Below are 16636 nucleotides of genomic sequence, written 5' to 3'. Positions count from 1 at the left end.
TCTAGAGTGCAGGCTCAATAGTTGTGGCGCACAGGCTTAGTCGCTCTGTGCCATGTGGTATCTTCCTGGAGCAGGGATTGAACCCGTGTCCCCTGCATTGACAGGTGAATTCTTAATGACTGCACCACCTAGGAAATCTGACTCTAACTGCTTTTAAATGTACAGTTAAGTAGTGTTAAGTACATTCATATTGTGTAATCAGCCTCCAGAACTCTTCGTCTTGCAACACTGAAACTCTGTACTCATTACATATCTTCCCATCCTGTCTTCCCTAGGCCGTGGTAATCATCATTCTACTTTCTCTCTAAACATCACTACTCTAGTTACTTTATACATGTGGAATGACACAGTATTCGTCTTTTTGTGACTGGCTTATTGCACTTAGCATATCATCCTCAAGGTTCATCCATGTTGTAACATGTCAGAATTTCCTACTTTTTAAAGCCTGAATGATATTTTATTGTATGTATGTATATACAACATTTAGTTTTTTCATTCATCTGTCAGTGGACCCTTGGGTTGCTTCCACATTTTGGCTATTCTGAATAATCCTGCTATGTTGCTGTATAAACATGGGTAGATAAATATTTCTTTGAGATTCTGCTTTCAATTCTTTTGTGTGTGTGTGTGTGTATATGTATATATATACACACCCAGAAGTGGAATTGCTGGGTCATATGGTAACTCTATATCTAACCTTTTGAGGAATCTCTATACTCTTTTCCATAGCAGCTATACCATTCTATTTTCCCACAGAGCACAAGGGTTCCAATTTCTCCATGTCTTTGCCATATAGTAATTGGACCAAAAGAGGCATTAAAAATTCAATTATCAAGTAATAAATTGCTTTTTATACATTGAGGAAAGTTGCTTTTAAATGTTTATTTAAAATGAGTTAATCTAATGATATTAAATCTCCTGTAATCTTTCTAATGAATGCTCTAACTTTAATAAAACAGTCTATCCTTTTCCCTAACACTCCACTAGCAAAATTTCTTAAAAACAAAAATATGAAGGTACTTGATAGTTATAAATTTTCCACACTCTTAAATCATTTCTGATAAATCTGAAACTAGATTAATTTCTGCGTTGAATACTTTTCTTTCCCCTCCAGAAAGTAAATCACTCTTGTAGGCTTTGGAGATGTCAGTGAACTTGAAACTATTAATTTCTCAAGTAACCTGCCCTTGGTTGGCCCTCTGAAAAATTAGATTCTTGCTAAAGTTTCAAACATGTCAAAAATGAAAACAATGTCTTTGAAATTTCTAAAGAAAGATGGTTTGGAAAGAAAAAAAGCCAATCTAATGCAAACGGCCTTATCTATGTGCAGTGCACTTGTTCTAAGGAGATGGAGCTCCTCTGGGGACCAAGAAGACCACAGCTACCTGGGGAACAACATCCCACCCTCAGCTTCCATCTGACACTACTGCTGGGGGCTGATGGTCAGGCACTGAGGCTTAAAAAATGAGTTAGAAGGTCTGGATTCAAATCCTTGTTCTTTCATCTTACTCTTGGTAGGATCTGGGAAATAGAACTTCTTGGGATCTCAGTTCTCATCTGTAAAAATATTCTTGCGGGTCTCAAATGATGCAGTGTACATAAGAGGATTCTATAAACTGTAAATATGATGTAAATTCAAGATTGTATTAGTAAGAGCTTATAAATATAAAGGTAGCTGTTACAAGTCAAAGAATTATTGAAATTTCTGTGACTCAACTTTGGACAATCTATATAAAGATTTTCATAGCATGGCCTCAGTCAATGTTTTCTAATATGCTTGATCAGAAGAGTCACCTGAGGACCTTGTTAAAACATGGATTGTGAGGCCCCAGCCCTGAAGCACTGAATCTCAATCTAGGGGAAATGGGAAGCTTCTGGCCAGGTGGGGAAAATTGGCTGCAAGGCCCTGATGTGAAGGCTAGGATAAAACGGTTTTTCACTTTCAAACTCAGAGGGACTTGCTCCTTGGACGAGCCTGCCTTGTATTTCTGACCAGAAAATATATATGATACCTTTTTGTCATAAAGCCATTATGTTTCTAAATATCAAGAGTCCGTTTCCAATCATGATCATTAGGGATTCAAAAATGCAGAACTGATAGAATAAAATGGAATGGAAATGGGAACACATTATCTTTTAGAATTAATTTGATGATTTGTCATTCTGAGGTTTGCTAATTTTATTTTCTTAACTGAATATTTTTTGTTTTTTGGTTTTTTTTTTAAATTTTTTATTGGAGTATAGTTGATTTACAATGTGGCGTAGGTTTGCTAATCTTTCAATTAAAATATTCTTAAATGTATAATGGGATTTCCTAGTAAATTTTTTTTAAATCATTAAAATCTTTTTTAAAAAACGTATTTAATTCATTTTGCAACTGGTGCAGGCAGAGAACAAATAGCCAGCTGGTCCAAGAGAGGCTACTGTCAATTTTGGTTTTCCTGGGATGACCCTGGAGTAAGTCCAAAGCTCAGTACACACTACCTCTGATGTTAGAATATTATGAACTGCCCAGTCTGAGTATTTCACTCGATTGTTTTTATTCTTGTTTTACTTCACTTATTTACTTTACTGTTCTTAGCTCAAGCTTCACCACCTTGACGCTGCACAGTTTAATAGAAACACGTTATTTAACTTCTTGCTTCCTGGTGTAAAGTGGGACTCACACTTGCATCTCCCGGGATGACTGAGGAATAAATGAAATAATGTATAGAAAACTTACTACGGGACCTCATCATAAACGAAAACGATTACCTAAATTAGTTTGAATTTTGAATAAGTTTTGTCTACCTCCTATTTCGAAGTCTCAGTAGTAAGAGCTGAAAGGACCCTCAGGGTCTCGCAAGTCCAGCCACTCCGAGGGGTGAATCACGGGGGAAGCTTGACGCCCTCTGAGGAGCAGTCCCAGGATGAGCACGAACTGCCGGGCCCTTCTTCCCCGTCTGGGGACATTCCCGCCTCTCCATCTCTTGCTCAACCCAGCAATGCTGTCTCAGAGGGGGCATCGCTGGCACTCCGGTTGGGACACTGTTATTGGCATGTGGATGGCCCACGCACTGAAGGGGGTTTAGCCATCCCAGCCCTCTCCCGTTATATGCCAGCCATCATTCCACTTCTCTATTTAAAGATCTGCAATGACTTGAAAGAACAGAGTAGAATGGTGGTGACCAGGGACTGGGGGTGTGTGTGGTAGGTGAGTTGGGGAGATGTTGTGTACAGGTACAAACTTACAAACAGTAGGTAAATAAGTTCTGGAGATCTAATGCATAGCACAGTAATTACAGTCAACAATACTGTATTATCAACTTCAAAGCTGCTAAGACTCTAGATCTTAATTGTCTCACCCAAAAAGAAATAATTATGTGACATGTTAGAGCTATTAGCTAACACTACTGTAGTAATCATATTGCAATATACAAATGTATCAAACCAACCCACTGTATACCTTGAACTTACACAATGTATTCCGCCAATTATCTCAAAAACAAACAAAACAAAAGCCCTGCAATTACTCCCTCCCGCCTCCAGGATCCAGGCCAGCGCCCTCAGCCCAGCTTGGCGTTCAGGGAGTCCCTTCCCCCTGACTTGGACTCACCATTCATCTCCAGCCTCATTGCACATGTGTAAATGAGCCTCAGTCTCCAACTCTTGGAGTTGGCTCTAATCCCTTTATGTCCATCACAGCTTAGCTTTTCAATTTTTTTTAACGATGCTAGTCTACGCTGATCTTCTACCTGAACTTGTTTTCTTGGAACCTACTGCTTCAATTTGGGAGAGAGCCAATAAATGATCGTGCATGTGTCCCCAATTCACCCCCTTGCAACGTTTTGGTTCTGCAAAATCCTAAACGCTTCCCCTTTGCCCTTCCTGTATATGCTTCAAACCACCAGAGGAAGAGAGCAAGATCTTCTCGTGGAAGAACTATAGTGCCCAGGGGGAAACCAGGGTGCATCTGAGCTCATCCAAGTGCACCTTCTGACGACAGAGAGTGTGAACAATGGTCCAAATGTTCAGCAAGGGGGAGGGGGGGTGCCGTGGCCCTCTGCTGCTTTTTGCACTCACTGGAGGAAATGAAAATTCTACAGCTAATGAATTATTTCCCTTTTAAAGTGCAAATGAATAAAGCGAGCTCCGCCAACTCCTACCTTAATAGAACTTTATTTCACAGAATTTCAAATAGGATTTATTCGGGTCATTTAAAAATGTTCTCAGAGCGACAATTCTAGAGCAGCCCTGCAGGAAGCAGGGCATATATTCAAAGAGGAAAAGTGAAACAAAGGGAAATACGTACTTTCCCATTTCTATGGTTTTTTGGTATTGGCTTTCTTACTGTCTCAAAACGATGTCATAGTCATAGTTTGGTAAAGGCTGACCTCATGCAGACAAACATGGATGCAAACAATGTAACTGCAACATTCTGGGAAGGAACATTTGACTAGCTCCAGAAGTACTCTACGGGGCAGCCGTGATGTCAGGTGAATGTGCTGTACAGCGATGGGTCTCCTCCCAGACGCAAGCATTATCACCCCCACCTCCACCACAAACAGGGCTAGGACCCTGGCCCATGTGCTCAGCAATTTATGTGCATCATTTCGTGCAGTCACAATGCTGCCCTGCATCACGTACTATTGCTGGACACATTTTACGGATGATAAAGCTGAAGCAGGAATAACTTGCCCAGGAGCACACAGGGTCAGGCGCGGCACCCGCGTGGAACTCCAGCGGTCTGCCTGCCACGCTGTTTGCTTTGACACTTACGATACCTACTCTCGACTGTGAAAGGGGAAGGGAGCCCAAGGCCTTCACCACTGTCAGACAAGGTGGTTGGGCAGAAGGGAAGGGCTTGTGGTTGACTGATCTCTCTCTCATCTGACCGGTGAGAAAACTGCAGCCTACATGATGAAGAGACGTGCTCTGGACCACATTAGTGACTGACGATACAGTCAGGATGGGAGCCAGGGCTCCAGCTTGTATCTGGGGACCCTCCTCCTCACCCCAGGCTGCATAGCTTAGAAACGTCACCTCTTCAGAAGAGAACAACACAGATCTCATACCGCACAGTAAGGTTAATAAGCTCTAATGTATTCATGGGTTTAAGATAAAAATATTGCCTTAAAAAGTTATATAGGAGATGTTCCTCTGATGTGGCATTCAGGGTATTAAATGGAAAATGCAGGAACAAGACGGCACGGCATGCTCAGAGCAATCTTCTGTGAAAGGCCTAGCCCCCGCCACTCTGCCCTCTACTTACTGGTTTTATTCTCCCTGAGATGTTAATATAACCATGGCAACAAGAATATGGTTAATGCAGTAGCTACATGGCCACTTTCCCACAACTCACATTCCTTTGCTAAATGCTCCCAAATCTCTATTTTCATTCCAAAGGAGGTTTATATAACCCATTAAAAAAATGTCTTTAATGCTGTCTAGTCTATACTAGGAGATAAACTTAACTTATTCTATATTTGAAAATACGTATCAATAAAAATGAATGTGTGTGTGTCTTTGGGCTTTACAAGGATAGATATCCAAACGTTAAAAAAAATAGGACTGTTATGAGTGGTTTTTCTTTTCTTTCGCTTCATTGTATTTTATTTAAAAAATAAATTGTAGAATAAAGAGGAACATATTTCTTCAAAACGTATTTACAATGGCATTGCCACACAAGCCACAGTAGCATCTCCAGAAGCCCTGGACCCTTATAAAAACATTACAAAAGTCACCCTCCTGCTGAAGCGATGCCCACCTTTTCTCCGTGTTTGAGTAGCTGATGTCCTTTCCAGCACTGTCTGGTGGTGGCCTTGATTGGGCCTTGAAAGCTCAGAAACTGAGCCTTTGCTTGAAACACCGTTAACTGAACAAAGCTTGGCAGTAGCCCTTGGTGACTAGCCCTTTGTTCTAGGCTTGTCTTCCAAGGTCGACTAGGCTGCTGAATAACAAGACTCTTCACTGCTCAAATCAACTTGCTCCTCAGTGTCTGACACTCAATACTTGGGTTTGGTGCACTTGCCTATACTCCTCTGTTAGAATCCTATAGACTTCCCATCTCCCTTAATGCAGCTCACATCAGTTTGGGAAGTGGGTCCCTAACACCAAGAGAAGCTCAGCCTGAAAATCTGATAGAGCAGGAAGAGGACTGGGACTTGAGGAAAGCAGGTTTAAATAGGTACTGGGTGCCCAGGAAAAGTGGATAAGGAAGGCTGGAAGTTATTTGTTCATTCGTTCTTGAATTCAACAAATACATATCAAGTCTTTCCCACTGCTAGGTACCAGGTTATACTCTAGGGATTCCAAGCTGTGTAATAACACACAGGTCTGCCCTTGAGGAACTCAATGTCCTTCAGGGGAGGTGAAGCACCGGGTGTGGGACGCATATTTCATGACACCTCTACTTCAGCCTGAATAGGACTGTTCAGATAATGCATACACAATGCTTAACAAAGAAGCTGCAACTTACTAAATACTCAAATCATGACTTTTATATCATGATTACTATACATTTTTACCTACAGAAGAAAGGAAGAAAATGAGCATCCACTGAGCACTTATTCTGTAGCGGGCAGGGTCCTGGATGCTTTCACAGTGTTGCCCTCTGGCTTAACGCAACTCCGTCAGTATGTGAAAGGGACCACTTCATGAACGGCAGATGAAGGGCTGCCAGGCAGCAAAAATGCAGGTCCTGCCTTCCCTCGGTGCCGTGGTTCTCTGAAATAAAATGCCTACCTCTCCTAAAAAATCTAAATGGCAAGAAATTAATACAACATTGTAAAGCAACTATACTCCAATAAAAAATTTTTTTTTAAATGGCAAGAAACACGTTCTCTATGGCTGAGTCTTTCACTGGAAGATTGAAAAGGTGAAGTTCATGTTAAAGTCATTTATCACAGAGGCAGGCACGTGGTGAGCTTTTGGAACGAGGATATTTACCAGGTGAGAAAATATGTCCCAGGTGAGGAGCTGGAGATAGAGGTGAATAAGGCATCTCAGGCTGCAAGGGGTGTAGGTAATGAACACAGTGGGCAAGACACTCCCACAGAATTAAGTTTCAATGCCAACGACGAGAGAGGAAGAACAGGGTTCGATGAGCATATATACTGGGCAAGGAGGGGAGCCACCTATTTCAGGCGGTCAGAGAAAGCATCTTTGAGGAACAGGATACAAGCATCCTTTACGAAGATTAAAAAACAGGCTTACAGAAGTAATTGTGGCATAATCTCTGGCAATTGGAGACCTCTCTTGAGACTTATCTCAATTTCTGATATTTCTGAACTCTCCATGGCATGAATTGGGGAGAAATTACTACATTAAAGTTGCCAGCCGTATTTTTATTCCTCTTTGGAAGAAGACTGCAGGTTTATTGTTGGTGGTGGTGATGGTGGTCTCTGCTTACATAATGGCAACAGCAAAAATCTTCTTTTGGAGCCCAAAGGGGCAAGTCTAATAGGAGTAAAATCGCCCCTACTTAAAGGATCACTTTCCTTGGGTGGGAAGTTGCATTTAGAGACAATTATGACATTGAAGGGAAGGAGGCCTGAGACTGATGGTGTCTTAGCTTTGTTCAAAAGAACTTTTTTTAAAGGACTTTTATTGAGATATAATTGACGTACAATAACCTGCATATATTTAAAGTGTACAATTTGATTTTTTTTCTTATTATTAATGTATATATGGCAATTCCAATCTCCCAATTCATCCCACCCTAACTGCCCCTCCCCCCCTTTGCCCCCTTGGTGTCCATATGTTTATTCTCTACATTTGTGTCTCTATTTCTGCCTTGCAAACTGGTTGATCTGTACCATTTTTCTAGATTCTGCATATATGCGTTAATATACGATATTTGTTTTTCTCTTTCTGACTCACTTCACTTTGTATGACAGTTTCTAGGTCCATCCATGTCTCTACAAATGTCCCAATTTCATTCCTTTTTATGGTCAAAAGAACTTTTCAAGATGATGGAAATGTTATGTATATTGTGTTCATACAGTGGTCACTAGCCACAAGTGGATCCTGTGCACCCGAAATGCGGTTCTGAGGAACGAGGCATAGAAGTTTACATTTAATTTAATTTACAGTTAGTACCCACTAGTTAGTGACTACTGAATTAAGAGAATCCAGGTGTGGAGGAAACAGGGTTTCTCCTCTCTCTGGGCCCAGACAAGGTTAAAGGGCTTAGACCCAGGCCATAAGAGACGTAGTAAAAGGGGTTCTCACGGGGGGAAGTAAGAGAGACTCTCCAACACAGTGCTTCAGGGGGCTCACAAGGGTGGTCTCCTGCAGAAGGGGTCATATTCTATGGACTTTGGGGACAGTGTTATCCAGAACGGGTCCTTCAGCTCTGCCTGTTTCTTTAAATCTCATTTTTAAAAATTAATTTTTATGGGAGTATAGTTGCTTTACAATGTTGTATTAGCTTCTGCTATACAGCAAAGTGAATCAGTTACATGTATACACGTATCCACTCTTTTTAAAACTTCCTTCCCATTTAGGACACCACAGAACACTGAGTAAAGTTCCCTGTGCTATACAGTAGGTTCTCATTAGTTATCTATTTTATACCTAGTAGTATATGTATATGTCAATCCCAATCTCCCAATTCATCCCACCCCCACCTTCCCCACCCTGGTAACCATAAGTTTGTTCTCTATGTCTGTGATTATTTCTGCTTTGCAAATAAGTTCATTTGTACTATTTTTCTAGATTCCACATATAAGCAATATTATACGATACGTGTTTTTCTCTTACTGACTTATTTCACTGTGTATGACAATCTCTAGGTCCATCCATGTCTCTGCAAATGGCACTGTTTCATTCCTTTTTATGGCCGAGTAATAAGCTCTGCCTTTCTGCTTTGAACTCCATCAATCCCTAAGTTTTTAGAAAAGTCTTGTTGGGCATTGTAGCCAAGCCTTAGTTGTGCTTTGGGGAATTAAGGGAGGGACTTTTTGGTATGGTTGAGCACTCTGGGGCCTCGACAGTTTAGTAGGGTCAGGACAGTGGGTTACTTGAGTCTGAACCGCCAGGTCTAGCTTACAGCAGAAGCTCTTTAATATTTGCAAGACGGAATTTAACTGAGAAAGGAAATCTCCAGATGATGTTTATTCATGGACATTGTTTTGCTTATGCATATGCTGACCCTCGTCTACCTCTTACTTGGGCAGAATGTAAAATCTGACACTTGTATGTTTCCATCAAAGGGTTTAGTAGTTCAACTGTCTAAAAACACTGCTCTCACTTTAGCCAAAAATCAAGATACTTTATTTAAAGTAGCTTTTCTTATGACTTGAGTTCTGAATATGGCCAAGCCCCTGCTAAAACTCTGTTAAAAATATCTGCTATTTGAGAAAGGCAGTCCAACTGGACATGTTAACTAGTCACAGACCTGTGACACACATACCAAGTTCTATTACACACAATTAGAGCATCACACAGCTAAGTACCTGAGCCACAGTCTCTCAGCCTCCCTGGGCAAGGCGCCTTCACAGATGGAGATTTAGGCAGTATGTGGTGGTAGGAATTGAACCTTTTGAAATGTAGTTATTAAAGATATTGTCAACTATGAAACTCACTTTTTTTCTTTTTTCATTAAAGTTGATGTACGATTTATGCTAATTTCTACTGTACAGCAAAGTGACTCGGTTATATACACATATACATTCTTTTTTAATATTCTTTTCCATTGTGGTTTATCCCAGGAAATTGGATATAGTTCCCTGTGCTCTACAATAGGACCCAGTTGTTTATCCATTCTAAATGTAATCATTTGCATCTACCAACTCCGAACTCCCAGTCCATCCCTCCCCTTCCCCCCGTCCTACTTGGCAACCACAAACCTGTTCTCTATGTCTGTGGAAACTCACTGCTCTTAATAGAAGGAGTCACATGATATAAAAATCACACTTGAGTTATTTCACACACAAAAAACTGTCTCTATGGATAACTAAGATTTCCTTTGTCAAAAAGTAAAAACTATATAACCCATGCTTCCTTTTCTACTACATGTATTAAAGCCCTTAAAGCCTAACTTATTCTCCATTTGTATTCACTAGTTCTTTCCAGCTGCTTGATAACATTTACTTTTTCTGTTTCATCCTTACATGTCTTACTTGGTATATTTTAATCTGTTAACCTCCTGAAATCCTCTTGGAAACAAATGAGGTGTAGCACTCAAACACATAAATCCCTGATCCTTTCAGAGATTAAAACCAAAAAGTACTACATACCAAGACCAATAGAAGGATGCTTTATGCAATTATCTTCCCCAAATGGGAAGTTAAATAATAACTTACAAGAGAAAGGTCAATGACAAGAGTGAAGATTAAGTTAGGTGATGCATTATATTCGATGAAAAAACCTCTTAGCCAGCAAAGTATTCATCAATCTTCTTCAATCAATAAAAGGAATTTTGCAGGCATCCAATAATATAATTTGGCCTTTACTTACTCCAGTGCATAAATGCTCCTTACTGGAATGAGAATCAGTAGCAGCTCTGGTGTGTCTTAGTTACAATCTCTTCCCCAAGAGAGCTAGGATGATTTGCTAAAATAGCAAGGGTCATGCATAAATTCAGAGGGTGTCAAGGCCATCTCAGCAGACGTAATTGAGAAAAGAAGGTGTGCTGACACTGCACTGCAGTCTTCAGCAGCTATTCTATTAACTCCCTGTAGCAGACCCATGAGACTGAACAGGTCTTCATGGATAATCCGAAAGGAAATATTTACGATGTCAGACAGGAGATCTTATGCAATATATTATATACATGGCAAAATTACAATATGAAAACCAAAATTCACATCATAATAAAAATCTAAGGAAAGGTGTTAATAAAACAAGTCAGTATCCTATAAATCAGTTACCATCCCTGCTACTCGGGGGTATACATTCACCACTGGCTAGGTTCTGCTTTCTTGCTGCCTAAATTAGCTAGCACTACAAAGAAGCATAGAAAGCACTCCATTCTACTGTGTCCTCCCTTCAGTCACACCGCGTTTGGTTGTGCCTCATATGTGCTTTGGAAATGCACATGCACTACACGCAGGAAATAATTCCAGAAGGGTTATCCCTACTCCTGTCCCGGCTCTCTTCGCCAGCAGATAGCCATTTTTGAGGTCACGCCCTCAGCCCACAAAGAACTACAAGACTGTATCTGTCTTTCGTCAAAGATCTGTCACAGCCAGGAAACAGAAATCACAGCCCCACTCCGACAAAGGTTTGCTGCTGTTGTTTTTTAACTTGACCTCTAACTTGCTAATCAATTCCTTTATCTCAACCCAGTTCCTGAAGCATACGATTTATGGTTATGATTTGCAGCTAGTTCTTAGCAACTGAAGCTTGATGATCCTTCCTTTATGGTTCTGACCAGGCAAAATCGGATCCCATCTGTGTTCCAGGGCATCTTACTTTCACCTGCTACATCCCTGAGAGAACTCTGACCTAGAAAGACTGCACTCAAGTTGGGAAGAGAGAGGCTTCTATAATACAAAAGGCTGGATGTTGGATTGTTATATAATAAAATTACTGGAGATTTGGAACCTACAATGGGTTTCTGGAGGCAACTAGCAGTTGCCTCTGATTACACTTTTTATGAAGACCAGCTCTGCTCAGACATCCTACATCCATCCATCACCCACTCCAGAGGGAGCACGGGTTGTCGGGTGTAAGCAACGGTACAGGCCTCCTCGTAAGTATAATTCAATTCCACTGCAGCCTTCAGCTCAGAATGCTATGAGGCCTCATTAATTAGCAATGGCTGGAGAAGATGCTTTTCCAACTCAGCAAAAAGTCTGGATTTTTAACATATTTTAAACAAAAGCACAATAGGACTATTTTAAATCACATATGGTAACTCAGCCAAGGTTAACAATGTGGGTCTGAGATCTCCACTGATCTTTAATCAATAAATTAGCACCATTTGTAATTACCACAGTCATTGTTTTAATGTAAATGGATGCTTTGGAATTGTCTGAAGGAGTCTGAAAATACTGTAATTTGTCCTCTTAAATTGCTTAAACATTGCCCCAATCTTCTTATTTTCAGCAGCATCGGGAAATTTCTGAACAATGGCACAAAGACAAACTTCAAACACTACCCTGACATGAATTTTCCAAATGTCCTAATTAGAAGATGTGACTTAATGAGGTTTTCTGTAAGTTACAGAAATAAAACCAAGAGAATGCATCTTACAGACACGAGCTTCAGTTTTCCCATGGGTGTGCACTGTTTATACAGGACTGAAAGAAGTACTTAACTTTGTCCTTCAAAGTGTCACACTAGGCCTCGGGTCTGCCATGCTGCTGAAACCCAAGGATGCTGTTGATGCAGTAAGAACATAGGTCTAGAGTGACATGAGCGGCCTCATTTCAACTGATAAAGGCTTTTAGCAGACTGATGACAATGGGGTAGGAAATAGCTTTTATATTAATACAATCTGAGCTCTTATGAATTTTTACAGAACTAATGAATTATAAGAAGGAAAAGAAAAATGAACTCTGAACATCACTGGAGGGAGAGAGAACACTGGAGGGGTTAAGAGCTCGGGGGCTGAAATTCTGCCTTTTCTCATTTGCTACCTCTGTGATCTGGACCAGCTATTTCTTACCTCAGCCTTTGCTTCCCCTTCTGTAAAACAAGGATAAATAGCACTTTTCTTGATATAAAAATAAATGAGATAAAAATGCTCAGCTTGGCAACTGCTCCAAAGATGGTATTAATTTTACTGCCGCTACAACTACCTCTAGCACTAGTATTACGATCCTTCTCCCTATCTGGTCTGTTGCCACTTCTCCCCTAACAAGTGAGGTTTTTAGCAAAAATAATACTCCAGACGCTATATTCAAAACCATAGCGCTGCTGGTGCTGGTGATGACGTGTCAGACCCTGTGCTAAGTGCTCTGCGTATACTCTTCTATTTCTCAGTGACCCAGTGCAGGAGTGTTGATATTATTTTATAAAATCACCATTTATTATTTACTTTCATAATCCATATTCACGTCATCTTATCAACGAGGAGACTGATGAACACAGAAAGAAAAGTTAATGCCAAAACGGGACCCCAGGGAGTCTGAATCCTGAGTCCGGCCACTTCTCTGTCCTGCTTCCTGCTCTGTTTCTACTTCTGATGATGCCGTTCCTGATGCTCAAGCCTAGCGCTGGACCGGTTTCTACATGCAGAGCTGTACTACTCTGGATGTCTGCCGTCCAGGGGTACACATGACACTGTACACATGATACTGTAATTCATTTCTCTGTGAATATGAGCTTACTCAAGTTACAGAATCTTGTTACTCATTCTGAAAGTTTATAGGGGGCAGAAGGTAAGAGCAAAAGGTGGCCTCTATCACTTGGGTTCTGAAGTTTGGGCCGTATCCAGACATTCCAGCTCATTCCCAGCTGAAAGATCAAGACCCTGATTTCTAGAGCACCCTTAGATGCCATCTGACCCATTTCTAACAATCTCAGAAATTTCCACCTGGGGGACAGTTTGTCACATTTTCTATATATTCACTTACATATTTATCACCCAACCCCTACCCCCCACCCTGATCTCGGTTTTCTTTTCCTTCTAGGAATAGGCACACCTGTCTACAAGCAAGAACGTGCACTAGGATAAGCAGGAAGTCACCGCTTCCAGTGACTGGGAGGACCCTCGGAGGTCATCTGTCTTGGTCTCCTCCTCGTGTTGGGGAAGGAGGGTTAAGAATCGTTTCAAATGCTTCAAGGGCACGTCCGACTGCAGCGCTCTTACCCGTGCAGTGAAGTCCACGGCAGCCGCTCGGTTTAACAGCAACGTGGCTACGTTGATATTTCCATAGTGAGCAGCTATGTGGAGCGGAGTGAAGCCACTCTGGAAAGAAAACACAGCAGACGTTCAGCTGATTCCTGCCAGCCCCTCGTCTGACGTGTTAATACCAGAACCCTGCCCAGATAAAAACGAGGAAGCGAAATATGCTGGGGTCCACATTCCATTCTGTACTAGGTTTCTTTCCATTAGTGCCAATTGCTCATCGGATTTCAAAGAGACGCCAAACTCACAGGCAGAGGAATAGCCAGGAAGGGACGAAGGGTGGAGACTGAGCCATTTTAGTAATCCAGGAGCAGAGCTACACAGAAGCCAGTGTTTCTAAAAGTTAAAATAGGGGTGACAAGAAATATCTCCATAGTTCATAGAAAGTTCGATTAGTGCCACTGTTTTATTATTCATAGTAGAAGTGTCCATTGAAACTTTCAAAATTTCACTAGTTTTATATATTCAATATAGAGTCAAATTAACCAACAGGAATAGCCAATTTTAATGATGAGAGCAATTTGGGGGGAAGAGGTACTATTACAATTGGTCTTGAATATGGTGAACGTATTTCATAAAGAAATTGACAAGCTGGTCTCTTTATTAGCAAATGCCTATTCAATAATGCATTTTTTTCTGGATTATTCATACCAAGGTCATTTTACTTCCTTAAAAAATGCTAACACATGCAGCGATTCACTTAGTCCCCAAAGATTTAAACCTTATAGGAACTAGATGCATTTCTAAGTTGTTAGCAAGCTTCTCAGCCATGCTAGCGATCTGCCTGACTCTTGTCAAGGGTGGGTCATGTGGGTACCCTTCCGAGGTAACTTTCATCTTGCTGACACCACTGAGGGTAAGTGTCATGCAGAACTCTAAAGAATCAATCCTAGATGAGTAGAATGACAGGGTTGTCTGCAGCTTTAGGTATAGCTGGTAAGTTTCTCAAGTGTCAAAATACTTCACGTCACAGAACTCTACTGCGGTACCCTTAAGTTTCAAGGATTCCTCATACTTCCTTGCAAACACCAGGTTCAGCTGCAGAAAGCCCTGGTAATCAAACTACTATCTTCTCTAGCACATGCTACTTTGAGGGCGGGGGTGTAAAGCAGGTATCTAGCCTACAGGAGGCAATGCAAGAAGAAGGGAAAGAAATGAGGTAGCAGCACTAAGAAATGGGAAAATGATGATGCAGACATAGATTATATATGTACACGGATATATATATATATATACCTCTGTTGTTCTATTCACCACCATCTAGGTTAACACATTTGGAAGCAAAGAGGAGGAAAAAATGAACGGTTAGTTTGCTATCGGTGATACGGATGGCGGCAAGCTCATGACAGCTAAGCGATGAGGTTGAAAGCTCTGATGGAAGCACAATAGGCACAGAAAGAAAGCTAGACTGAATGAAGGGCTACACAATGGCCTGTTCCAAACGCCACACGTCCTTCACTGAGACTTGCAAGTAATACGTGTCTAGACAATAGGAGCTGTTGGCTGGGACCCCGGCTGCTGGCATGCTTTTTGCAGCAGATCAATACTCAGTGCATTGCCTACCATCTTGATAGCAACCAAAGGTTTATTTTGTGCACACTGTTGCTAGCATTTTGTCATTTTTCACCCTGATGTTTGAGCTGAAGTGTTAAATACATTACAAATACGTGTTCAAAGAAAGAGCACTATCAGGTGCGTATTGATTGATTTCTTTTGAGGTGGCCTCCTGTTAGTATACATAGGGCAGCACCCACAGTTACCTTCCAGCTTTAAATGCCAAGGAGGGGGGATGTGCCTTCAACTGGGTGACCTGGACGTGTGATTTTATTGCCTTCAGCGCAGTTAAGGGTTTGGCATAAGCTTGCCCAAAGGGAGCCCAGGCGCTCTCCACGTTTGGGTGCCTAAATAACATAAGATGCTGCGTGACAGGCTGTTTCCCGGGTCCTCACCTTCGACTCCACGTCGGCATTGTTGTCATTTTGCAGCAGCAGGGCAGCGGCTTTCGTGTCATCTTTTCGGGCAGCGATGTGAAGAGCCGGAAGACGCACTTTTCCTTTCGTGTCGTTTTCTAGCAGGAGTGACACTACTTGATCGTGACCTTGTTGCAAAGCTACTGCCAATGGTGTGAAGCCGTCCTGCAAAAAAGATGGATGGATCAAGATTGGCCCCTATGGATATTTTCTCCTTGATTAACAAATAAGAAGGTGACCGAGTGACCAAGTGTCATTTTTTGTTCAGGGTTATTAAAGCTGACATACTCAAGTAGACATATATGTGGAAAGAAGCTTAAAAATACACATATACCAAAGCAGGAAATAATTTAAAAAACTGTAATAAGTTTATGGGTCTCTTTCTGTGGAAAAAGTGACATACATTAATGACGTAAATTTTGAAAATACACAAAAGTCTTAAAGAAGAAACAGATGCCAGAATTTCAGTATCCATAAAATAATCTCAGCACACACAATTACATTTCAGGTTAAATCCAGGCAAATTTTTCAAAGGAGTTCACTTAAATGAGCTGCAAACATTTCCACTGATAATTTAAAACTGTTTCATCCAGTACCTTGTTGCCTAGCGTATCCTGCCTGCTTCATCACTGTACCTTGCGGTCTAGTGTATATCTGGTGCTCAAATAGTATATGTGAATTAATGAACTATACTCACTGCTGTTTTAAGAAAGATACATGCGAAAGATTCTTGGCTTCTCTGACCAACGAAGGAAGGGATCATACAAAATATGCCTAGAAGCAGTTCAGACACACACACATCTGTACATTGAGTCTTCCCATTGTATCGCCCTGGGAGTTGATGAAGAGAAGACAGCTACAGATTCCACTGACGTTAATTAATTTG

General features: G+C 41.2%; 1 protein-coding gene across 3 annotated transcripts in view; it reads right to left on the bottom strand.

Moving 5' to 3' along the window:
• ANK3 (ankyrin 3) overlaps nt 1-16636 on the bottom strand; it is a 679472-nt gene that overhangs the window by 189151 nt on the left and 473685 nt on the right. For all 3 annotated transcript variants that reach the window (XM_057734351.1, XM_057734352.1, XM_057734350.1), the window contains 2 exons: nt 15730-15915; nt 13742-13840 (listed from right to left, as the gene is read on the bottom strand). In XM_057734351.1, coding sequence (XP_057590334.1) covers nt 13742-13840; nt 15730-15915 — 285 coding nt within the window. The remainder of the gene's footprint in view (nt 1-13741; nt 13841-15729; nt 15916-16636) is intronic.

The sequence above is a fragment of the Hippopotamus amphibius genome, chromosome 5, assembly GCF_030028045.1.
Source record: "Hippopotamus amphibius kiboko isolate mHipAmp2 chromosome 5, mHipAmp2.hap2, whole genome shotgun sequence".
Classification (NCBI taxonomy): Eukaryota; Metazoa; Chordata; class Mammalia; order Artiodactyla; family Hippopotamidae; genus Hippopotamus; species Hippopotamus amphibius.
Note: the sequence above shows the minus strand (reverse complement) of the source record. Positions and strands in the feature narration are given on the sequence as shown.